Source organism: Lithobates pipiens, unplaced genomic scaffold (assembly GCF_037356315.1).
Source record: "Lithobates pipiens isolate NorthernLeopardFrog02 unplaced genomic scaffold, aLitPip1_a1.2 Scaffold_1, whole genome shotgun sequence".
Lineage (NCBI taxonomy): Eukaryota > Metazoa > Chordata > Amphibia > Anura > Ranidae > Lithobates > Lithobates pipiens.
Window position 1 is genome coordinate 93,381,387 of NW_027507685.1, and position 26,345 is coordinate 93,407,731.

General features: G+C 44.0%; 1 protein-coding gene and 1 long non-coding RNA gene across 2 annotated transcripts in view; both read right to left on the bottom strand.

Moving 5' to 3' along the window:
• Positions 1-14,028: 14,028 nt before the first annotated feature.
• The window catches only part of LOC143948890 (uncharacterized), a 61,737-nt gene continuing 49,420 nt past the window's right edge, over positions 14,029-26,345 (bottom strand). The window contains exons 2-3 of the mRNA XM_077465177.1: positions 21,231-21,299; positions 14,029-15,890 (exon numbers count right to left, since the gene is read on the bottom strand). Coding sequence (XP_077321303.1) covers positions 15,394-15,890; positions 21,231-21,299 — 566 coding nt within the window. The 3' untranslated portion in view covers positions 14,029-15,393. The remainder of the gene's footprint in view (positions 15,891-21,230; positions 21,300-26,345) is intronic.
• On the bottom strand, positions 16,272-16,935 carry LOC143949056 (uncharacterized). The gene is made up of 3 exons (XR_013265457.1): positions 16,833-16,935; positions 16,592-16,711; positions 16,272-16,408 (listed from the first exon to the last, which is right to left on the bottom strand). It is a non-coding gene; the product is annotated as an uncharacterized LOC143949056 (long non-coding RNA).

Sequence of the window (26,345 nt, forward strand, 5' to 3'; positions counted from 1 at the left end):
TCGGACCAAGTTTTCCAACATGTTGGAAATATTTTCCGACCAACTGGTCCGATCGGACATACTCCGATCATGTGTAGCCTACTCCGACGGACAAGGTGCCACGCATGCTCACATTGAAATTACGACACGGAAGCGCTCGTTCAGGTAAAACTACTGCTCGTAAGCGATATAGCACATTCGTCACGCTGCAATGTTAAAAATTATTTAATCAAGCGCATTCTCTTGTTCTTTACAATGCTGCAAGAACGAACTTCTTTTGATGTTCATATTCACACACACTTCTCCCGACCGTATTTCATTACTCTTTTTTAACCATTTCAGCAATACAATTTTAGTTTGCGTCACATCTACACAATTTTAGATTTGGTTTATTCTTTTTTGGATGCTTTTTTTTTTGGATTCCCTAAAAATCTCATTTAAAGACAGTTTGCTAATTTATCCTTTTTTTGTTTTGTTTTTTTGGTGTGTAAACTTACCACAACAACATTATTTTATTTTTGATATTTTGTTTTTCTTTTTTAATCTATAGGAGGTTGTTTAGTGTTGTTAACCCTTGTTATTTATTTCACTTAGTTTTTTTTTAAATGTACCTGCCTGCTCACAAATAAACTGGCCTTTTTTGAAGGAAAACACATACACAAGTATTTCTTCAAACAAAAAAATATGTTTATTTCAGTGTCAGTAACAAATAAAGAGGGAAGCAGCAATGTTGAAACTGGGGAGATTAGCGAAGCCTTTGGCCCCCAGGGCACACATCAACTATTTAAACGCAAAACTTGGTGGCCTGAGGAGTACATGCCTGAGGAAGAGAAGTCTGGTCCTGAAGTCCATGAAACCCGGAACAGCAGCAGATGACATCTATGTTCCCAGGCTGTGGTACTACAACAGGCTGCATCTTCTGTCAGACCAGACTGATCCCCAGGTCATCACTCTCTGGTCTTCCTTCCACGCTTCCTTCCAGGCTGTGGCTGTGGTGCTGGAGGTGTGGCAGAAGGAGGAGGAGGAGGAGCAGGGGCATGGGCCAAACCACACAAGTGTGTTTTTGGTGTCATTTGGCCCAAAAGACCCTTGTTAAGGGTGTGGAGAATAACTTCCTCACACAAGCTTGCACGCAACCATGGCGGCAAAGGCCTCTTGGTAGGTGGGTTTTGCTTGGAGTCCCGAGAAGCCTCACCAATCAGCCTCAGGGCAGACTCCTCAACATTCCCCCCCTTTCTCGCCCTTCTGCGTGGAAGGCGGAGGGGAGGGACCTGGCATTCAGTGAGGCTCCTTTGGCTGCCCACCGCCTGGCTGCCGCTTACCCCCGCCTCCTCCTGGCTGCCACTTTCCACAGCCATCTCCTGGCTGCTGCATTCCACACCCTTCTGGTCCTGGCTGAGTTCTTCCTGTGTATGAAAAAGGGACACCGTTTTAGTTTTTGGTTCATCAAACACACACAATTTTCACATCAACACTGTTGCAAATTGTTAACCAATAGAAAAGACTATCATTCTGAGCCCAGCATTTTTCTTTCTTGTTCCAAAGGTTTTGGCCACTACTGTCTATTGATATGTGAAACACTTTCTAAACTCAGAAATTAGTGAGCAAAAATCAAGTTAACATCATTCATTTTGACTCCACAAATATGTACAACAATACTATACCTGGCTCAAGCTGGGCTCCTCCATTTCTTCCTGAGTGGAAGGCCCAGGTTGGGCGTCGGAAGACTCATCGGGTGTGGAATGGAGCATAGAAGGACGCGTGGAAGGAAGAGTAGAGAGGGATTCTCCGACATCAGCCTGGTCTGACAGAAAATGCATCCTGTCATAATACCACAGGCTGGGGACATAAACGTCATCTGCTGAAGCTCCAGATTGCACGGACTTCAGCACCTTGGTCCTCTCCCTCATATATGTACTCCTGAGGTTACCAATTTTCTTTTTTAAATATTTGACGTCTGCCCTGGGGACCACCGGCTTCACAAACTCAACCAGTTGCAACATTGCTGCCTGCCTCTTTTGTTTGTTACTATATATTGGGTGTGTTGCTTGCCACAGGATGGGCATGTCTCTGTATTTATCGATGAACAGAGGGAGGAAGCTATGGTCATTGAAGCCGTCCATAATGTCTGCAAGACACAACACAAGACAAACCCTAATGTCAGTCTAAACTCCACTAATGCAGGCCTCAATCTAGAAGCAGTGTAGCCTAGTGATGTACCAAGTTAAAAATTTTACCTTTGTTTGCACGTCCGTGGCGTCAGCTTCTCCCTCTGTTCACCGATCGTACGGACGACACACGCGTGTTGCGTTTTATACACAGTGCGCATGCGTGAAACTCCGCCCGCCCCTGACGTTCTTTCCAGACTATTCCCCACCCCTTCGCTTCCGACGCAGTGGGGAGAGCACATGGCGGAGAGAACACAGGTGCGCACTAAGGAAAGTGAGGTGAGGAAAGCCCGGAGCCTGAAACTTCCCGATCCAGGAAGACAAGATTTAAGGCCTCAAATATGTCTTTTGGAGAGATGTTGGAGATGGTCGACATATTGAAGAGGACCGACTATGATGGGAAGTATGGACCTTACCCAAACTCAAATATCAGAAAGGCCAAGATCATGAATAAAGTTGTAAAGAGTTTTCATAAGAATTTTGGGGTACACCGATCCATGGATCAACTGAAAAAACGCTGGTCAGACCTGAAACTGAGGGAGCACGAGCAGTACCTAAGGATCAAGCGTGTTCTTGACAAAAGTAAGTGGTTCTCGTGTGTTCATATGATTATTATTGCTTGCATCCTGCTCCATGTGCTTTGAGTTCATGTTGTGCATTTTAAAATGGCCACTTTCAAGTTCATGGTTTCATTCGTTCGTAGGAAACATTGTTCTTCCGGTAAGTATTCCAGCTGAACACAGTGTCATCAATAATGTTATGAGCTTGAAGCTCGGCAAGTATGTTTCATATTGTTAATTCTGCCCTCTGTGTGCTAATTCTTTATTTTTTTTCCATTCTCATAGGTGAGAGAAGACTCGGCAAGTATGAGGACACCAGGGACCACACCCCTTCCAAAGAAGGGAAACTTCCAAAAGCAGAAACAGAGGAGCAGGAGGAGGAGGAGGAAGGAGAGATCGTGGAGGTTGGGCAAATTGTCACCACAACAGGTGAGTGTCGGAGAACACAGCTTCCGGTAAGCTCATCAATGTATGTCACCATATTTTTATTACATGGTGTGTTTTTTTTTTTGCTTTGTTTTGTAGGTGATGTGGAAGAAGATTCCTGTTTTACCAGTGAAAGTGCCCAGATCCAGATTGGGGAGATAATGGGGTGCAATCGGGATTTGGAAAATATCCTGCAAAACATCAATGATGTTAAAAATAAAATGAAGAACATCATTGATGTTTTGGGGAGAGTGTGAAACAACAAAAACTAGATAGGGTTTTATTTTTGCTATTTTAAAAACAAAATGTTGTATTTCTCGAAATTACAAATTTTGAAGATGCACAGAGTGTGTAAACATGCGCTATCTCCCTTCATGGGGGATCAATGTACGTGTTTTGTGTAAAGTGTCTGAGATGAAGGGGTTGCAGCCCCAAAGCATGTACATTGATCCCCCATGATGGGAGATAGCACATGTTGACACACTGTGTGCATCTTCCAAATTCGTTTTTTTTCAGGGGTGACACCCCATGTGATGAAGGCAATATCAGCCAAGTTTGTATATACTCATGTCTGATATTGTCTTCACGTTTCAAACTTGAACTTTGTAAGTTCCTGTGTTCTGTATTTTACGGTTTGATACATGCCTGTTTACCCAAAACACCAAGTAAACCAAATTTTGATTAAACTCTGTTTTTGAAACACACAATTTCTTTGTTTGTTGTAAAAACCTTTTCGAAACGCACATGTGAATGTGCTTGGATTAAAAAGTTTTATTATCAGCAATGTCTGGCTTCCTTTTTCATTGCACCAAAAATGTATTTGTAGTCAAATTTAAGTTTGTGCTGAGAAGGAGTGTGATTTACTAAAGGCAACTCCACTTTGCACTCCAAGTGTACTTTTGCAGTGCACTTGTAGTGCATAGTGGATGTGCCTTTAGTAAAAAACACCCACAGTGAGGTGTAAATTTGGACAATCATGCCATTTTCCTGCCATGGTGCAGAAAATGAGCACGATTTTGGTCAGTAATGCACTACATACATTAGTTACAAAAACAAGATGTGTGTGTGTAGCAGACCCACAACATAATAACATTATCTGAAGAAGAGACTATCCCCTCATCTCGCTCTGAACTTGGGTTTGCACTGTTGGTGAAAAAGGCACAACTTGAAAAAACCTAATTATACCTAAGAGACACCTAAAACCAAGCCAAGCAGTAAATGAAGGAGTTTCAGATAAAAATGTATTCTTAAAATGCCGCTCAGACATTGTCTGGCATATCAATGGCCCCCCTATCCACAAAGTAGTCCATGTATTGTGTTCTAACCTCACGGGCGCTTTGGGGGGGCAAGCCAGGATGAGCATGTTGAAGGCCCGTGAGGTTATCTTCATTTTCCAGCAAGTCTGCTTCTTGTTGGCCAACTGAGGCCGCATAGTTCACAAAAACTTTTTTCATAAAATTGTGCAGAACACAGCACGCCAGCACTATGTGATTCAGTTTGTATTCCGCCATTTGAATAGGCGTAAGAAAAAGGCGGAATCGGCTGGCCAGTATGCCAAAAGTGTTCTCCACCACTCTTCGGGCTCTGGACAGGCGGAAATTAAAAATCCTCTGGTCTGGGTTGAGGGTCCTCATCGGGAAAGGCCGCATCAGATGGTTCGCCAGGACAAACGAATGGGAGTCCTTCCTGATTCTCCTCAGGGGGTGGCAAGCCCAGACTGCCACTCTGGAGACACCAGTAGAACTCTGTCCGTGAGAACACTCCACCATCCGACATCCGTCCATTTTGCCCCACGTCCACATACAAAAAGTCATATGTCGCAGACACCACCGCCAACATCACGATACTATGAAACCCCTTATAATTATAATAGTACGACTCCGAGTTGGGTGGTGGGACGATGCGGACGTGCTTCCCACCTATTGCTCCTCCACAATTGGGAAAGTCCCAACGACTGGCAAAGTGGGAGGCCACAGTCTGCCATTCCTGTGGCGTTGAAGGACACTGTGGAGTGAAACAAGAACAAAAATGAGTAATTTGACAAATAAACATTGCAAGCAGATTAGACACCAACATTTTTGGTCAAAATTAGTCAAACATTTTGGGAACTGAGTATTTAAAGCCTAAAGTCTAATGTCCCCTTATGAGAGTCATCACCCCCCCATCCCTCCCCCACCCCCCATATCCCCCATCTGATAGGCCCTTGCTAAAAAATGAGGGGGGGTGTTTAGGACAGGTAACCCTCTCCACTTGATTTAGAGCTGAATGGCTAAATAATGTGTGCTACTTTGGGAAGCCCCTCCTTAGTTACACTATTGGCAGCCCACCAGACAGGTAAGAAGTGTCAGAATACCAAAAAGAAAACAAAATGGAAGCACTTTTCGACATTCTGCTATTACATATCCAGATAATTAATAGGTTAAAAAATCAAATAATAGCATTGGAAAGTATTGAGGCAGGCCCTTGCACTACATGCTTAGGTGAATTCATCCATAAATGTGAGCATCAAAAAGGTAGGTATAGTGTGTATTGGGTTTGGTAAAGTCATCAGATAGAGGATTGCTATCAGCTGAGCTAGCAGTTGGGGGGAGGGGGGTTCCTAATGAGTTTGGCACAACCCCAAAAAAATGTCACTCTGCATGAATTGAAGCACACACATCACATTTGTAGACATTTTAGGGGGTGTTTAGGGGAAAGCAATACTATGGAGCTGACAAAAGACATTGGTAAGTGACTAGACTATAGTTTTATGGGCCAAGAAGAGCATGGTGGGGAAGTTAGTGAGGCAAATGAGCCTCTGCTCCGGAGTGATGGCTTGCCGCATGCAGGTATCCTGCCTGGTGATATAAGGGGTCAGCAAAGCCAGCAGACGGTGAAAAACGGGGTCCGTCATCCGGAGATAATTCCTGAAATCATCAGGATTATTCTCCCGGATCTCACGGAGCAAAGGCATGTGCGAGAACTGGTCACGCTGGCACAACCAATTCTTGGTCCACAAACGCCTCCCCTCCCTGTTCATGGACCAGGCTTGTGTCAAAGTAAGAACCCCAACACGAAGCCCCTGCACAGCACAAACTCTACGTAGAGGAAACATGGCTTGAAAACGGTCGGCTCGTCAGAACGGACACCAGAAAGCACCGATAAACAGCAAGGCCTGAAAGAACGGACCTGAATAGCAGAAGCAAGCAGACAATAAAAAATGCCTTTCAAAGCGTACTATACCAAGATATGGTCCACAATGATCAACAAATACTTACTGACTGCACGCACTGATTATCAGATAAGCAAAGACAAGCACAAACCGAAGAGCAGTAGCGATCTGAATCACAAATCTGAAAAGCGCGAATCGTCTCTCACCAAACTTCTACTAACACGCGATAGACACAAGATCAGCAGAAGGAACCCAAAGGGTGCCGGACGTGGTGCTGAACTTCCCTTTTCTAATCCCGCCGTACACGGCTTATGTCACCGCATTCTTGGCAACCGCAAAATCCGACAACTGGGTCCGACCGTGTGTATGCAACAGTTTCGGACACAATCTGTCGGACAAAATCCGTTGGACAAAATCCGACGGATTTGGTTGGCAGAATGTCCGACTGTGTGTACAAGGGCTTAGTCTGTAGGGTTCAATATTGAGTTGGCCCACCCTTTGTAGCTATAACAGCTTCAACTATTCTTGGAAGGCTGCCCCCAAGGTTTAGGAGTGTGTCTATGGGAATGTTTGGCCATTCTTCCAGAAGTGCATTTGTGAGGTCAGGCACTGATGTTGGACGAGAAGGCCTGGCATGCAGTCTCTGCTCAAATTCATCCCAAAGGTGTTCTATCAGGTTGAGGTCAGGCCAATCAAGTTCCTCCACCCCAAACTCGCTCATCCATGTCTTTATGGACCTTGCGTTGTGCACTGGTGTGCACTTATATTGGAACAGGAAGGGGCCATCCCCAAACTGTTCCTACAAAGTTGGGAGCATGAAATTGTCCAAAATATCTTGGTATGCGGATTCCTTAAGTGTTCCCTTCACTGGGAACCAATCTCTGAAAAACAACCCCACACCATAACCCCCCCCCCCCCCCCCCCCATAATACCCCAAATGATTTGGACAAGTGCACAAAGCAAGGTCCATAAAGACATAAATGAGAGAGTTTGGGGTGGAGGAACTTGACTGGCCTGCACAGAGTCCTGACCTCAACCCGATAGAACACCTTTGGGATGAATTTGAGCAGAGACTGCGAGCCAGGCCTTGTTGTCCAAAATAAGTGCCTGACCTAACAAATGCACTTTGCAAAGAATGGTCAATGGTCAAATATTCCCATAGACCAGGGGTAGGCGACCTCGGTCCTCCAGCTGTGGTGAAACTACAAATCCCATCATGCTTCTGCCTCGAGGAGTCGGGCCTGATTGTCGGGGGCCTTGCAATGTCTCATGGGACTTGTAGTTTCACCACAGCTGGAGGGCCGAGGTTGCCTACCCCTGCCACAGACACACTCCTAAACATAGGAAGGCTGTCCACAAGAAGAGTTGAAGCTGTTATAGCTACAAAGGGTGGGCCAACTCAATATTGAACCCTACGGACTAAGACTGGGATGCCATTAAAGTTCATACTTTTGACAATATAGTGTAGCAAGGAGGGGTGGAGCCTAAGCAAGGTAGAACTAGGGCCTTGGCCAAGAATGTGAATTTACCATGAATTAGCCTTCCTCGTTTTGGGGGAGTGCCACCTGCACCTCCCCTAGTCAGTCCTGATAGCAAAGCTTGAGAAGCATATTGAGGAGATAGGCTAATGCTGCGTACACACGGTCGGATTTTCCGATGGGAAATATTGGATGTGAGCTTGTTGTCGGAAAGTCAGACCATGTGTATGCTCCATTGAACATTTGCTGTCTGACTTTCCACCAACGAATGTTTGCTAGCAGGTTCTCAAATTTTCCGCCAACAAAACTTTGTTGTTGGAAAGTCTGATCGTGTGTACACAAGTTCAACGCACAAAAGTTCACGCATGCTCAGAAGCCGAAGCAGCCGGTCTTGTAAACGAGCGTTCGTAATGGAGAATTAACATTCGTGACGTGGCAAATTATGAAATCTCCAAATGCAGCGCACAATTCTCTTCTTCTTTAATGGGATAATAATGAAGCTGCTTTGCTGGTGATAATGATGGAGTTATTGCAAACAAATTTTCAAAGGCTTTTTTTTTTTTCCAAGTGATATCAAGTAGAATAATAATAATAATAGCATATAAAAAAAGGCAAAAAGAAAAGCGTAAATTAACACTCGCCAAACTTCTACTAACATGAAATTAGCAGAAGAAGCCCAAAGGGTGGTGCTAAAGAGCTGAAAAACCACGTAGTATGTCTAGTACGTCACTATGTTCATAATTGTTGGCCAACATTTGTGTGACCATGTGTATGCTGCAAGACAAGTTGGAGCCAACAACCTTCGAACAATATTCCACGGTTTTGTTGTGGGAAAGTCCGATCGTGTGTACGGGGCATGTCTCTTTTATTCTTGGGGATCGCAGAATGGCCTATGCCTAGGGAGTAAGCTTAGTGATTGGCAGCGGCCAGAAAAGGGAGAGTTGGCCAATCCTGTGATGGTAATGAGTTCCTCTTCTGGGCTATGGTTCAGATGGACCTGGCCTAGAACCATGGAATCTGGGGGCCCCATAAAATTATGTTGTGACATGTAAGTATGAGTTTTCCTGATGAGGCCTGTAGGCTGAGAAGATTGAGCCAGAGCAAAGGGAGAGGTTTCCAAAATTATTTTGCTGTAAATTCTACTGGGGGCTACACACCAATAAAGTCACATTAACAGGCACGCTTTCCTTAACTCCTCCTTGCCTCTGCTCACATGACATAGCCAAGGGAGGACTTCTGAAATGCCTTGCTTCTTTCTTGGTGAGGGGAATAATTGGAGCTGGGAGATTTGTCTTTGGGGGGATCTGTACTGGAGGAATTTAGGCTTGGTGGGGGGGGGGGGGGGGGGCAGAGGAGTAGGTTTTTGCTGTACTTTGTCTACTTACCTGTGTGTTTATGTCCTCCTAACCCCAGTGCATTTTTGCTTGTGGAACAATAGATGAATACTTTTGGGCTACAAAGCCTCTGCCATATGTTAACATATATATACACAATGAGGAAGCTCAATTTTTCTTTTTTTAAGCCCACACCCACTTTTAATGCATTTGGGCCATGGTTCCACCTAGTTCCTACTTCTAGATCAGGCATTCCCAACCAGGGTTCCTCCAGAAGTTGCTAGGTATTCCTTGAGTTGTAGCTAATTGACATCCCATTTGATGGTGCCTTCCTAGTCCTGGGACCAACACCATTTGGTAGAGCTCATGGCACGACACTGGTGATCTTTTTAGCTGTCTGTAAACTGGACATTCTGACCACCAATGTAAGGGGGACTTTCTACCACTGTAAAGGTTGCCATGCATGGATCAAAATTCGGCCAGTTCAGCAGGGACCGACTAAGATTAAATCTATGTATGGACAGGCTGGTAGTACAAAAGTCGATCTACTGATTGACTTCTGTACAACTATCCAGTTGGGTTTTCCCCAAACGATCAGTATCTCTGGCTATAGCTGACAGCACTAATTAGTGTGTTCTGAAATAATACAATAGAGCAATGGGAGGCATTCTGCCATCCACGCATTTGATCATTGGATAATTTTGGTGGAACGAAAAAAAAAAAAAATGAATCTATGGCCAGCCTAAAATGGAATTCTTCCCACAGATCCCAGATTAATTGGTTTTAGCCAGGATTCCTGAAGATGTAAACATTTTTTCTCAAGTCTTCTTCCAGGACGACACCCTGAGAGATGACTGGTCCCACCTGACAGAAAACACAATCAACAAATAGGTTTAAAACCCCCGCCCCTCCCTGTACTCCTCAGTATTTGATTGTGTTTCCCCACAGTGAAACCGTTTTTTTTTTTCTCAAAAGACCTGAAGCCTTGGACTGATGGTCTCCCCCCTGGGAGCTAAACCACCAGCTTGTGAAGCTTTTTGGGTCCGGTAGGGTTGTTGCCCTTCCTGGGGGGGTCTCCCCATCTTCTCGGGGGGGGGGGGGGGGGGGGCAGCAGGATTTTGAAGAGCTTTTGAGAACTGAAGGACCCTGGGTAAAGTGGGGTATTCAGAACTTTAGGGACCACTTTCTTGCTCCCTTACCTGGTGGGTGTCCATTCAGGAGGGGGAGCTGGCAGTCGGGCTTCCAATGGGGTGCACCAGACACGTCATTTCCTGACTCCTGGAGGCTCCTGCAGGGTCGCTGGCAGCGAGGGATCGTGCCGATTGGCAGGTCTCCTACAGAAGAGTGAGAGCTCTGCGCCATCTGTCCGGCGTTCGGAAAAGGAATGACACGGCTTCTCTCCAGCGCCGAAAATTACGTCAACGCGTCGCCTGCATCACTTCTGTTTTCTGGGCTTCGAGAAAATGGCAGCATTGTTGGACCAGGAGCAGAGATCTGACTGGCAGGGGAGCAGGCATCCACATCCTGCTCTCCCCAGTTTGGTCCGTACCAGCGGGGTGACTGATGAAGCGAGAGGAGAGGCCCACAGCTACTGCAGCTATGAAGTAGGCCACAGGAGGTGAGTTGGCTGAGCTGGCAGGGGTAATGATGGGGGAGGGGACCCCGACTCTTAACCCTGTGGGACAAAGCAAGGGTGCATTGCGCTTTTTGTTAGACTAGCTTATGTGTCTCTTATAGGAGAAGACGTCACTACCCAAGTGGTCTCCAGACCCGGCAGACATTTTTTCTGACGATGATATGGAGGGCCTCCTTAGGACAGTGTATGCATCAGAGGAGATACAGGAACCCGCAGCCCAAGTGTCTGCCCAGGACAGGATGTATAGAGGCTTGGTTAAGCCCCAGGCCAATGTTCTCCCGATTCACCAAGCCCTCAAGGATATAATTTTAAGGGAATGGAAGTAGCCCGAAAGAAAGCTGTTGAAGTTTAAAATTTGGAAACGTAGGTGCCCTTTCAAGGACGAAGAGGGGAAGAGATTCTTTAAGACATCCAGATTAGATGCTTCCTTGGTCCAGGTGCCTAAACCATCGGACCGCTCCTTTGAAGATGTGGGCCAGATGGACTGTCAGGCCAAGACCCGCCTGGGAAGCCAATGCAGCTGCTATGAGTCCTGCCTTGGCCTCGGCCTGTGTGACTCAGAACACAGACATGTGGGTTACCAAATTTGATGGACCGTGTGTTGCAAACCTCTAGATTCAACAGGTTTTGGACTCCTTAGAAGTCATTGGTAGGGTGTTAGCTTACCTGGTGGATGCAGCAGTTGAAACAGTACATACAACTGCAAAGTCGGGGGCCCTGTTGAATTCCGCAAGGAGAGCCTTGTGGGTTAAGACCTGGGATGGGGACAGCACATCAAACACATGGCTGTGTGGACTACCTTTTGAAGATTTCCTGCTTTTTGGCACCAAGTTGGACCAGGCTCTGTCTAGGTCTATGGAGAAGGGAAAGAAGTCTCCCATAAAACCTAAAAAGGATAAAGGGAAGGCTTTTCCACTTTCTCTCCCAGTGGGAAAGGGTTACTCAGAGTCCCCACATTCTACAGATAATGAGAGGGCTACAGATTGGCGCTTCTCTCCTATCCTCCCTCCTAGTTTCGTCTTAACCCACCTACCCAAGGAGGGCAGAAAGCAGTGGGTCTCTTACAAGGCATCAGGCAGCTGGCACAACAGAGGGACATAGTGCCAGTTCCAGCAGATCAATGTGGACAGGGATTCTATTCCCAAATTTTTATAGTCCAAAAGCCCTCGGGAAGTACCGCCTCATAATAAATCTAAGAAGGCTAAACGGGTTCCTGCGGTACAAGAAATTCCACATGGAAAGCGATTATACTCAGGAAGCACCTTCTGAAGGATGTAATTGGTGTCACTATAGACCTAAAGGACGCCTGCCTTCCCGTCCCCATTTTTCCAGAGCATCAGACCCTTATAAGGTTTGCGATCCCCTCCAATTAGGGAGTGCAGCATTGGCAGTTTTGTGTCCTTCCCTTCGAACTGGCAGCCAGTCTGAGAGTATTTACAAAGATCCTTGCCGAGGTGGTTGTGTATCTCCATCTCCAGGGGGTAGCACTGATCCCCTATCTTGATGATATGTTGGCTTACAACCAGAGTCGAGATCTCCCTTTTGCCGGCCTGGGGAAGATAGTGAGTACCTTGAAGTCCCTGGGGTGGATAATCAGCCAGGAGAAATCCTCCGATTCCCACACAGACCAATGTCTATTTGGGATTCCTGGTAGATTCAGCAGCACAGAAGCTTGTGATCACCCAGGGGAAAGTAGAGGGCCTCATGGCGGCAGTATTATCCCTACTAGAAACAGAACAGGTCTCCTACCGAAGGGTTATGAGAATCCTCGGGTTGATGATATCCTGTATTCCTGCGGTCCCATGGGCTCAGCTCCATTCCAGGGCTCTCCAGCAATTCCTCCTATCCTCCTGGGACAGAAAAAGAAGGTTGCTGGAAAAGGGTGATTCTGGGAGGGGTGAAGAAGTCCTTGCAGTGGTGGCTCAATCCTCCAGAGGTTGCAGGTGGGTCACCTTTGGGCCCAGCTCCAACCCCTCAGGGTAATGATGGATGCAATCGCCTGGGGTTAGGGGGCCACTTAGAGGAACTTCAAGCCCAAAGCGCCTGGGACTCCTCTAACTCCCAGGAGCTCTTTGCGGTCCTGGAGGCCTTAAGGTCTTTCGAGGAAAGAATCGGGGGCAAGGAGGTCCCAGATTCTTTCCGACAATACAACCATGGTGGCCTTCCTGAATCATCAGGGAGGCACCAGGTCTCGCACTCTTCCTAAACGGCAGAGCCTACGCCAAAGGGGGTGTTCTGAGAGCGTAATCAACACCCTTCTTTTAAGTAGGAAGCCAGTTACCAGGTGTATTTACCCCAACGTCTGGGGAGTCGTCTTGCCCTGCTGCCAGGCAAAGGGGACTTCCAACAAGAGATCCCTGCGATCCTGTACTTTCTCAAGGATGGCATGGATTGGGGCTAGCAGTAAGACCCTAAAGGTCCAGGTCGCAGCCTTGTCCAGTTTTTGTCCAGAAAGGTTCTACAGGCTGTTGTCCCTCCCCCTAAGGTAGGGCTGAGCTACTTGCTCTTCTCTCAGGGTGCCATTCTGGAAGACGACTTGAGAAAATATCAGTTAAACTTACCAGTAACGGTATTTCTGGGAAGTCTACCAGGACAGCAGGCCTACTTCCCACCCGTTCTCTTTGTATGTTGGTTTAAAATAAAGATTTGAAGTGTTTCACGCTTGTGCACTGGTGTGGGTCGAAACTTTTTCCCAACTGAGGAGCACAGAGAGGGGTGAGGGTTTTAACCTCTTTGTTGATTGTGTTTCCTGTCAGATGGGACCAGTCATCTCTCAGAGTGATGTCCTGGAAGACTTCCCAGAAACACTGTTACCGGTAAGTGTAACTGGTCATTTTTTTCCAAGGGTCCCTCTGCAGTAAGAAAGTTGAGACAGGCTGTTCTAGAATTGTGTTAAGTAAAAGCCTGCCTTACATTGGTGGTCAGAATGTCACCATTACAGACTGCTAAAAAGATTACTGATGATTTGAGCTCTATCAAATGGTGTTGGTCCCAGAACTAGAAAGGCATCATGAAATGGGATGTCAATTAGCTACCACTCAAGGAATACCTAAAACTGCAGCTGTGCATGGTAGTCAATTAGCTTCTGTGTTTTTTTTTTTTCAAAGCTCAATTGAACAAGCTGAAGGTAGAGACTGACTACCATGCACAGCTGCACCAGATTTTGAACTCCTCCAGTTTTAGCAAATCAACCCCAGTGACTAGTAACATCATGGCTAAAACAGTGGCAACTTGGCCTACAGGAATATTAAAAGACGTACACATGTGCTTATGTTTAATATATGTAGTAAACAAAATAGTAGTAAAAATAGTTTATTGCAAAGACTGTCATGTAGAAGACATATCTGTAAATGTAATGCAACATTATAAGAATAAATACAATCTGTATAATGAACCATTTGACATGGACTTTGAGCTTCCTTTTCGTAATACAGCTGTGTTCTTAAAGTCTATGTATGTCCAAAACTTTTAATTATTCATTCAAGTGACTGGATTGGTAAGCGTTTGTGGCACCACTGGGTAGATTCACCCTCTCTATTTGTCATAGTGACCATTGCCCGTGAAACAGAAATTTATGGGAAATCCAAAATGTTAACGTTTTTACAGAAACGAGTGAGGGGGAAATCTTCCAGTTGGGTCACCTATTACTATGACAACTGTCTAAGAGAGGGCGATGCCCCTCACCAGGTAGATTTCCACACTTCCTGAACCTTTTGGAGATGGAAGTGAAGGAAAACCTCCCCAATGGGATAATAAAAAGTAGTAGAAGTAGTTTCCTACGCTATCCAAAACGAAAAGAAAAACGTTCAACCAGTACATATACTTTAAGATCGTACCTACATTATTGATAATAGGTTTGGCCTTTTCAATAATCTGCTTCCATTCAAAATGTTGTAAATGGATAGCACTTATTGTGTAGACAATCACGTTCCATTGTTGGAAAAACTGCAACTTCTTAAATTCAGGGCAAATTACAAGGTTTCTTGAAAGTGATGATGATCTTGGGTCTGGTCTGAACCTGGAACCTCTCTGCAATTGCAGGCTCTATGAGCTGGGGGGGGGGAGGGGGGGGGGAGTCCTTGTTTCGCAAGCTACACGTGTGCAAAAATATGGGAATATCCATGACCACGCTGATTTAATTTGACCACATAGGAATCTCCTGCTCCCAGCTCAAAGGCCCAGCAACATCTGGGTTCAGATGAACTTGAGTACAGACCGAAGTCAAGCTCATAGCTATTTAAAAGCTTGCCTTCACCTATTGATGCTAACCTTGCATGTGCTCCTTTGCTTATCTGAAGGCCTCAGAATTACACGGTGCTTTGGGGTCTGGCGGAGCTTGTATCTTCTCCTTTTCCTTCCATGATGCAGTGTTGATGCCTAAACAACAAATCTCTGGGCCCAACCACTGTGAAGTGGAGGAGAGGGTAGGTCATAACTCTGTTAAAGCTTCCATACGGAGCTTACACAGGAATTAGACTTGGGTCCTCAACAGATGACATGAGCAGTAAGGAATGGCTGCAAAGACAAGTATCAGTGGGTGACAATGTTATTTTTTCCCCCGAACAGACAAAGTGAGTTTCCCTCTAAAAGCTCTGACTTCGAGTGATGCAGGTCTTTAAAAAAAATATATACAAACTTTGCTGCGTGACAATCTAAGCATTTCAGAGTTCATATTTCTTCAGAAGTTCATTCTGCCAGTTACGTTTCTTGTTGGGAAATGCCGGAATCTTAATTTTTCGATATTCCTCAATGCACTTAACTAACTCTCCTTCAAGTGCCTTCTTCTCTTCATTCGGTTTGGAGGCCTCTGGACAACTCTCTATACCATTTTCCTGTGTTTCTTCCATATTTGGTCTTTGAAACTCCAGACTATTTACTTGGTGACTCTCTTGAAGAGAATGGGATAAGTCTAAAGTGTTGGGCCGTGGTGGATTTTCTTGATTTTCACATGTAGGAGAAAGGTCCATCACTGGGGGAAGTTCTTCGGGTTCCTTGGGGGGAAGTTCTTTGCGTTCCTCGGGAGGAAGCCCCGTAGAAGCTGCAGTAGAATCGTGGCTGTCTAGGCTTGAGCTGGAAAGCTCATTACCGCTATCTTGTTCTTGTTTTTTCATTGTTGGTGGTGGGACTGGTTCACGCAGTTCTTCGCCAATAGGATGAACTAGACAAGAAAGACAACCATAATTGTAATAGGATTAAAACTTGGATATGGTTTGCAATAAAGGGGTCTTAAACTTCCCAAACAACTACACCATATGGTTAAGAATATGAAAAAATTAAGAGAAAGGGATCAAATCATTAAAGATACCGCGTCCCAATAATTATCAAAAAATGGAGAAAAGGGGGGGGCCAAAGAGGGGGCTGGGGGGTCACCAACCCCGGGACTTTTAGGGTATCAAATCACAGAAAGCAAACCATTTAGTTTAATTGAGAAAATATTCAAATTGACTCAATTAACAATTGAAATAGATAAAAAATATAATTTTATTTACATTTTACAAAATCAGTAACAAAACTTTACTGTTACGTTCATAAAACTAATCTTGCACGGTACAGCGTGGGAAACCACTCCAGAATTACCCAACTTTGTCCATGAAGAGAAAGAAATGAGCTGCGATTTTCAACATGTTTCGCTCAATTTGAGCTTCTTCAGGAAATTTAAGCAGCCAATGATTAACACTAAAACAACAAAGGTATGCAACGAGTAGATATTAATTAATCAATAAAGTAAAATAAACTACATAAAATGCAATTAGAAAATGAATTAATATCCAAAAAGAAATAATATGATTATTGGTGAATGAACACATGAATTCAATTACAGATTCAGTACATATAAAGTACATTAGAATAGGATCTCACCATATTCGCCAAGACTCCCCGTGTCGATACTATATTCAAATAATGTCATTGAGAATCAATTGAGTTTGGATACAAGCCTTAATGGCTCATGACCAGAGAGAGCGTGTCGCCATTGTGGGTCTGCAGAGAGGAACAATAGGTAGTGATGGTTGAAGAGATTTACCGGACATAGAGGTCCAGAGAAAAGGTAAGTAAAGAAAGGGGTTAATAGATGAGTGAATAAAAAATCGGTATTGGTTACCTGAAAGGGTTAATTGAATCAATACAAATCCAGACATTCATGATAACATCATGTTGTTTGTCAGAATGGTCCAAAAATTGAAATTTAGGTTCATAAAATAACTAAAAAGAGGGGAAAAAAGAAATAAATGTGGTATGCCATGCAAGATCAAAGATCTAGCTTCAGCAATTGTAATGAAAAAGTCCTGGTTAGGACTAAGTGCAGCTTATTTGCATGTTAGGTTAATCTACCTCTAAGTTATCGCTGGATCCCAAAATGGACACAGGGAATGTGCGAATGATCCTGTCCTGTCAATTGCCAAAGGGCAACTGACTGGGAGAGGAGATTATGAACCTCTCCAGCTCGGCAGCGTCTGACCGCCGAGCTGCGGGCGCAAAGGGGAAGGGTTTCTCATGTCAATTAGAGGCTGAATGTGTTATCGCGCATGCGCGAACAGCGTCAGCACGTCGCACATGACGTAAATCGCGTTGTGACGCCATTGCGGCCATTTTGGAAAATCCCAGCATCAATATTATGTCACATTACGTGACGGTGTGTGTATTCAGCTGGCGTAGAGGTAGATAGCCTGGTAATCAAAGAAAACAAAACTTGAGCCAGGGAATTAGAAAGAAACTAGAAATATAGAGAAAAGAACGTATTTGTAGCTTTCCATATGGCCAATATCTCCGCCTCAAGAGAAACTGCAGCAGTGAAGCTGATTTCGAACTTGAGGCAAAAAAGCTACAAATACACCTACGACATCGTGGTTATAGTAACAAATGCTTAAAAAGATCTTACGTAAGGGCTAAAAAACAAACCTGATCCTCCCTTATACATGGTCAAAAACTCCCCAAACCAAATGAAGGGGTTAGACTAATAACCCGTTATTGTGCTCAACACTCTCAGATACGAAGTATCTTGAATAAATATTGGTATCTCCTGATAGGTGACCCTAAAGTCTCTAAATATCTAAAAGATTACCCAGAGATAACATTCAGAAAATCGCGATCGATAAAAGACACCTTAGTCAGAAGTCACTATGTTCCTGTAACTCCTAAAATGAATAAACCACAACGTGGGTCCAGACCATGTCACAAATGTAATTTTTGTAGACACATTCTTGCTTCGGATTCAATCTTACTACCAAACAAGCGACTCTATAAACCGAAGTTTTCGGTTACTTGCCAATCTGTGGGAATTGTGTATATTATGGCCTACTATGTGGGAAAAACGAAGCGGCCCTTCTTTCATCGCATCAGGGACCACGTTTCCCTGGTGCGATGTAAGAAGATGGAGACTCCAATTAGTCGCCACGTAGGATTATTCCACAACTTTGATGACAGTAAAATGCACTTCTTCGCGTTAGAGCATGTGGCACCGGGAGACAGAGGGGGCAATTCCAACCAAATTTTACTGCAGCGTGAGGCCCGCTGGATCTTTGACCTCAAGGCCACTGACACACCTGGCTTGAATGAGGCTTTTAGCTTCAAACCTTTTCTTTAATGTTTACTAATCTCAATTGACTGTTTGGCAGGGTTTGGGTTTGGTTTTTTTTTTTTGTCTTTTTTTTTTGTCTTTTTTTTCTACTCTATATGTTGTTGTTAATCTCTCCATGCTCGCCAGCACTCCCTTAATTACAACAATATAAACTATTGTTATGAACAGAATGTGAACATTATTTTCAATCATTCTTTTCTCTATATTTCTATTCATATCTGAACAGAGCTAACGTGTCTCCTTTAATAAATAGGTCTGCACGGGCGCCCCGGGGACACTATTGTTTTGCCAGCTCTGCTAATCAATCAGACATCTAGCCAATGTGCCCCCTATTTTTGGAATGTGGTTCTCAATGCTAATTCTTTCGCTGCGTTCTTAACAACTAGTTTCTTTCTAATTTCCTGGCTCAAGTTTTGTTGTCTTTGATTACCAGGTTATTTACCTCTACGCCAGCTGAATACACACACCGTCATGTAATGTGACATAATATTGATGCTGGGATTTTCCAAAATGGCCGCAATGGTGTCACAACGCGATTTACGTCATGCGCGACGTGCTGACGCTGTTCGCGCATTCGCGACAACACATTCAGTTTCGAATTGACATTAGAAACCCTTCCCCTTCGCGCCCGCAGTTCGGCAGTGACGTCAGACGCCGCCGAGCTGGAGAGGTTCATAATCTCCTCTCCCAGTCAGTTGCCCTTTGAGGTAGGTTAACCTAACATGCAAATAAGCTGCACTTAGTCCTAACCAGGACTTTTTCATTACAATTGCTGAAGCTAGATCTTTGATCTTGCATGGCATACCACATTTATTTCTTTTTTCCCCTCTTTTTAGTTATTTTATGAACCTAAATTTCAATTTTTGGACCATTCTGACAAACAACATGATGTTATCATGAATGTCTGGATTTGTATTGATTCAATTAACCCTTTCAGGTAACCAATACCGATTTTTTATTCACTCATCTATTAACCCCTTTCTTTACTTACCTTTTCTCTGGACCTCTATGTCCGGTAAATCTCTTCAACCATCACTACCTATTGTTCCTCTCTGCAGACCCACAATGGCGACACGCTCTCTCTGGTCATGAGCCATTAAGGCTTGTATCCAAACTCAATTGATTCTCAATGACATTATTTGAATATAGTATCGACACGGGGAGTCTTGGCGAATATGGTGAGATCCTATTCTAATGTACTTTATATGTACTGAATCTGTAATTGAATTCATGTGTTCATTCACCAATAATCATATTATTTCTTTTTGGATATTAATTCATTTTCTAATTGCATTTTATGTAGTTTATTTTACTTTATTGATTAATTAATATCTACTCATTGCATACCTTTGTTGTTTTAGTGTTAATCATTGGCTGCTTAAATTTCCTGAAGAAGCTCAAATTGAGCGAAACATGTTGAAAATCGCAGCTCATTTCTTTCTCTTCATGGACAAAGTTGGGTAATTCTGGAGTGGTTTCCCACGCTGTACCGTGCAAGATTAGTTTTATGAACGTAACAGTAAAGTTTTGTTACTGATTTTGTAAAATGTAAATAAAATTATATTTTTTTATCTATTTCAATTGTTAATTGAGTCAATTTGAATATTTTCTCAATTAAACTAAATGGTTTGCTTTCTGTGATTTGATACCCTAAAAGTCCCGGGGTTGGTGACCCCCCAGCCCCCTCTTTGGCCCCCCCTTTTCTCCATTTTTTGATGGTTAGGAATATGTTTACAAATAATTGCATTCAGGTTTTGGTAGTGAAGGGTACAGATAATACTACATCATACAAAAACATTTTAGACAACTGTGCCCTTTTCAACCTTGTTGTAACAGACGAAGGCCATTTTCAGTTCCACCATGACTGTGCTCCTGTGTACAAAGCCAGCTTCATAAAGACATGGTTTGACCAGTTTGGTATAGAGGAACTTGAGTGTCTTGCACAGAGTCCTAACCTCAACCCCTCTGAACACCTTTGGGATTGATGAGGTGCTCTATTGCAAGCCAGGTCTTCTCATCAAAATCAGTACCTAACCTGACCTCAACCCTACTGAACACCTTTTGAGATCGGGGCTTCTCATCCAACCTCGGTACCTAAAGTACACAAATGTACAAAGCCAGCTCAATGGTTTTGACCAGTTTGGTTTGGAGGAACTCGAGTGGCCTTCAGAGTCCATACCTCAACCCTACTGAACACCTTTTAGATGAATTGGAATGCTGATTATGAGCTAGGTCTTACATCATTACCTGACATCACAAATGCTCTTCTGGCTGAATGGGTACAAATTACCACAGGTTCAAAATCTTGTGGAAAGCCTTCCCAGATGAGTGGAGGATGTTATAGTCATAAATGGAGCTAACTCCATATTAATGGCCATAGTTTTGGAATGGAATACCTAACAAGCTCCTACAGGTGTGATGGTCCGGTCTCCACAAACCTTCAACCATATAATGTATCAATAACTTCATAATTGCCTTCCCATGACAAGCTATATATAAATCTTCTGAAACAGTTAGAAGGATGAGTTTTTGCCTTAAAAATTGTTTCACCAGGAGTGAGTGTATTACAGTTTTTAGTTTGTTTCATTTACTAGTATTTGCATTTCCTATCATCTGCTTGCACAATTGTCTAAAACATCTTTGTGTATTTTAGCATCATCAACACCCTTCATTGGACATACCGGTATCTAAACTCCATAATTTGGATGGATTCCCATACACTTTAGAACAATGCCATACAGTATAGTCAATGACAAAACCTCAATAAAGAATTGCGACTCGCTATACACCAGATTCTATTTTAGATCCCAATTCTAAGTCACCTAATAAACAAGTTATGCAGCATATATCTAGCAAAGGTAGATAATAAATGTATTGCTAGAAGTGTTTGGCAAAAATAATTATTTTTTGCAGACAATTTACCTGTGTCAGAAGTTGGAGTAGGTAGGACTGTTATCTTCGCTCTTTGGCTAACATCTGGTGAAGCTGCTCCTGTAATGCATCAAAATATAATAAATTATAGTATAAAAATAGGGGAGACACTCATGGCCAACACCTGTAATGTATAGATTAAGCAAAAAGGGTGAATCAGACTATATATGGAGTACATAAACATGTCTAAAATCATAAAGTTTTATTATACAAAAGGTTTAAAAAAACACCATGTATGCATATTAGTAGTTAAAGAAATTGCATATTGTGCTTAGGGTTGAGTCAGCCCTGTGTGTGTAATATAAATATATATCCTATAGTTTGAGCATTCTTCCAGAAGCACATTTGTGAGGTCAGTTGGTCTGATTAGACCAACATAAACTTATTTGGTTTAGATGGTGTCAAGCATGTGTGGCGGCAACCAGGTTAGGAGTACAAAGACAAGTGTGTCTTGCCTACAATCAAGCATGGTGGTGGGATTGTCATGGTCGGTGGCTGCATGCAGTGGCGGCCTGTCCATTGGGGGCGCCCATATGCCACCCACCCCCCCAGGAAGTGACAAAAGTGCACTGTGTTCGGACGCTGGACACGGTGCACTATGGAAAGTACCACGTCAATGCAATCACGAGTTTGCAGATGCAGCACTTCATCGGGGTTTGGAGTGGCTTTGCAGCGCAATCCTTCGTGCCGAGCAGCATCCGCCCGGCCAGGTGCTTTGTTCTCAGTGTGAGAACAACGTCACTTCCGGCAGGTTACAAAAATATGGCCGCTGTGAGGACTAATCACCTTGTGTTCAGTGGAGAGGGGAGACCCCTCCTCTCTCCACTGGACACACAGAGAAAGCCAGGAACTAGCTGGGGAGAGACAGATGCTGCTTGAGGGAGGGCTGTGCTTCCGGGGACACACATGTGAGGAGGACCCTGCTGCTCTGCTGGGGACACAGATGTAAGGAGGGACTCTGCTGGGGACACAGATGTAAGGAGGGACTCTGCTGGGGACACAGATGTAAGGAGGGACTCCGCTGGGGGCACCTGATGGCATCTGGTGGCAGGCGACGATGCAAGTGACACGCTCAGGGCTCTCACTGATTCTGCATTATGGTGAGTTGAATGATTTCATTTTATTTTACAATCTAATAATAGATATAATGGGTTTCAATCATCCTGACATCATAACAACCATGGTGCCGGGCTGATTGAAGTGCTAACACCAGGTGTTTGGAGTATCTTTATTTGCTGATTGTTAAACTTTCTAGAATACACATATTTCTATTGTTGTGTAGGATCTGGGCCTGCTGTCCCTCCCTCACTCCCTCCTTCTCCCTCCATCCGTCGTTCATCTCAGACACTAACCACACCGCCTTAGAGCCACGACTACTATTTCGCTGAAACCATGCCCATTTTCACCAAGTGGGAGGGGGTCAAAATGGAAGGGGGGGTGTGGCGCCCCCCCATCCTAAAACTTCACCAGCTGCCACTGACTGCATGAGTGTTGCTGGCACTGGGGAGCTACAGTTCATTGAGGGAACCATAAATGCCAACATGTACTGTGACATACTGAAGCAGAGCATGATCCCCTCTCTTTGGAGACTGGGACGCAGGGCAGTATTCCAACATGATAACGACCCCAACACACACCTCCAAGACAACCACTGCCTTGCAAAAGAAGCTGAGGGTAAAGGTGATGGACTGGCCAAGCCTGTCTCCAGACCTAAACCCTATTGAGCATCTGTGGGGCATCCTCAAAGGGAAGGTGGAGGAGTGCAAGGTCTCCAACATCCACCGGCTCCGTGATGTCATCATGGAGGAGTGGAAGAGGACTCCAGTGGCAACCTGTGAAGCTCTGGTGAACTCCATGCCCAAGAGGGTTAAGGCAGTGCTGGAAAATAATTGACACTTTGGGCTCAATGTTTACTTTTTCACTTAGGGGTGTACTCACTTTTGTTGCCAGCGGTTTAGACATTAATGGCTGTGTGTTGAGTTATTTTGAGGGGACAGCAAATATTTTTCTTTTTTTTTCACTTTTTTTTCCTCCCTCCCCTTTTTCCTTTTCTTTTTTTTTTCTAATCTTTTCTTTCGGCGGCTCTGAGAAGAGCCTTTGTGGGGGGTGTATTAGGCCCTCTCTTCGCGGATGCGGCGTGCCAGCTGGATGTCTTTGGGCATGATGGTGACCCTCTTGGAATGGATGGCGCAGAGGTTGGTGTCCTTGAAGAGTCCTACGAGATAAGTCTCGGAGGCTTCCTGCAGAGCCATGATGGCGGAGCTCTGGAAGCGCAGGCCGGTTTTGAAGTCCTGGGCGATCTCTCGGACGAGGAGCTGGAAGGGCAGCTTGCGGATGAGCAGCCCGGTGGATTTCTGGTAGCGGCAGATCTCTCTGAGAAAATACTCGGATCTAACAGATCCCAGGCCGCGCTGCAGAGGCTATAATGACATTGATCATCGTCGCTGAGGACGTCTTATGACGAAACGCGTATGACGCAATCACGCACGCCACTTCCGTATTATCATTTGTACTAGGTGGAACGCAGGGTGGAACGCACGCCAGGTACGGCTGCCTACGTGCCTGATCCCGTGCTAAGGCTGGGTATTGTTAGCTCCCACACAGGTGGCAGGTCTAGACCCCCGTGTAGGATCGACGGCGGAGGTGTCTCTCTCCCCCCAGCCTGCAGCTTTGGACGCAGCGGACTTTGCGCTTGGGGGATTAGACAGATATACTGTGCCCCCCTGTCTATCCAACCCTGATTACCTTTTTGCTAGCGCTTGAGTTTGCACTTTACCAGGACCCGGTTTAGGGCTTCTGGCAGTGGAGAGGTGCATACATTTAAAGCTACCATACACTCTGCGCTAAACAGAGTATCTTACATATAGATTTTTTGTTTTATTTTTCATTTCTATTATTTTTTTTTCAACATTATCTATATATTTTTGGCTTTTTAAAAAAACTTTTTTGTGTCTTTTGGAACTGACTGTCTGTCCTTTGTGCCACATTGGGGTGTTACAGCATATACCCCCCAAGGGTTTCTCTGTGGAATTTTTTATATAATTTTTGTTATTATTACTTTTTGTAAAACACATCTCTTGTTTGGATACTGATGTGTGAATAAAGTTCATGCTTTTTAAACAACTTATACTTCTGTTGGAATTACTACACTATGGAATCCTCCCCCCTTCTTTTTCCCTGAGGAAACTCTGAATATCAGCATCAGCCTTACCTGCTCATCAGGACTACAACCTTCACAAAACCTTTCATCAGCGCATCAACGCTTGCTGTGTGGTACCTAAGGGCCTGACTGCCCTTCGTGGGCTCATAGTTCCGGTGAGTGGGGAGCTAAGGGGGTGAGCACGGAAGTCACCTGAAAATTTCTTTGTTTCCGAGCACCAGTCACTTTCACCTACTGCACTTTTCTGAAGAATTTGTGGACTACTAATTTTTATTAATAATAATTTTTATTCATTTTTGGACTGCAGTGTATAGGTTATTGCTATTTTTGGGTTTTATATGAATTTTTTTCTGTGCACTGCTTATTATACATTATTATCTTTATTATCCATATATAATCGTTTGCCTGTCACATATTTTTACATTTTTTCATAGTTTCACTTTTTATTATATAATTATTCACCTATTAATTAATTTGAGGGCTTAGTGCTCTGTATGCTTATTGTAATTGAAGTTTAATTCATTCTACCAGGATAACTTCACAACATACTTACTAATTTAGTGGTCTATTATCATATATAATTTTTATCACTTTTGCACGTTATGCATATCACTGTAAGTTATGTACTTTAGTAGTAACTTCTGATGCTCATGCATGTGTCCAGAGAGTGTACGCATAGCTAGCATTTGTGGTACCCTACTGGCTGACTATAGGGACGGGTGCATATTATTGGTGGTAGAGTTAATCTTCTTATAACAGTAGAGGTCAGCTTGAGGGTTGGTTTGTACACACCCCCCTCTTTTTCCTTCTCCTCTGTAACTTATATATACACTCCTTTGAATAGGATTTGATATCTACCTGACAATCACTGTGGGTTTGTGTAGGCCAGTGGCGTGCGTGTACTCTCATTTTATGTACACACTCCACTGGAGCCAATTAACAGTGGCGCCGGACCCCTTATAAAAATAAAAACCTTTTAGATCTCTCAGAGAGCCATGGTGCCGGGCCTGTAGTGGTGAGGCTTCTTCACTCCGCCGGTGGCCGGGGCACTCTTGCAGGCGGCTTTGGTGGCCAGCTGCTTGCGGGGGCGCTTTCCCTCCGGTGGACTTACGAGCAGTCTGCTTGGTTCTTATCATGGCTGATCAATGCTTCCAATCTCCAGAAGGCGCACAAGTGTGGAGGGGACAGCAAATTTACGCTGTTATACAAGCTGTACACTCACTACTTTACATTGTAGACAAGTGTCATGTCTTCAGTGTTGTCACATGAGAAGATAGAATAAAATATTTATAAAAATGTGAGGGGTTTACTCACTTTTGTGTGTGTGTGTGTATATATATATATATATATATATATATATATCACATACCCATATATATATATATATATATATATTGTATTTATTTATTTTCCATGATAGTGGAGTTATCCTTTAAAAGCTGTTCATAAGCTGATTTGACACTACTGAAAATGCCTTCCGGGGCTTCCAAAGATAGGCTGACCTTCCCTCCATCAGATCGCTTACATGATGGAATTCTGCTGAGCAGATGGTTAATCACCATTATTAGCTACGAAAGACAGACGACTACATTGTACACCCCCCGGGATCGGTGTCACCCGATCGGGAACATCTGTCGGAAACGTCCCCTACAAAGCCCCCCCCCCAGATTTAACAATAAGGGCAATCCCCCCCCCCCCCCCCCACACTCATCTTTATATTGGAGGACACTCTCTGATTATTCATACAAATCCAATGCAAAGGGCCGGGAGGAAAACCAACTTTGGGATAATGCCATGCAGCTGCATTAAACCACTGCATTGGCTTAGCTACTCATCCCAATAATGAAATTCCGTGGGGATCAGAATTGTAACTCAATAGTATTAGATGCTGACTACTATTCCACTTTTTTTATTTATTTTTAATTTTTTTATTTATTTTATTTTTT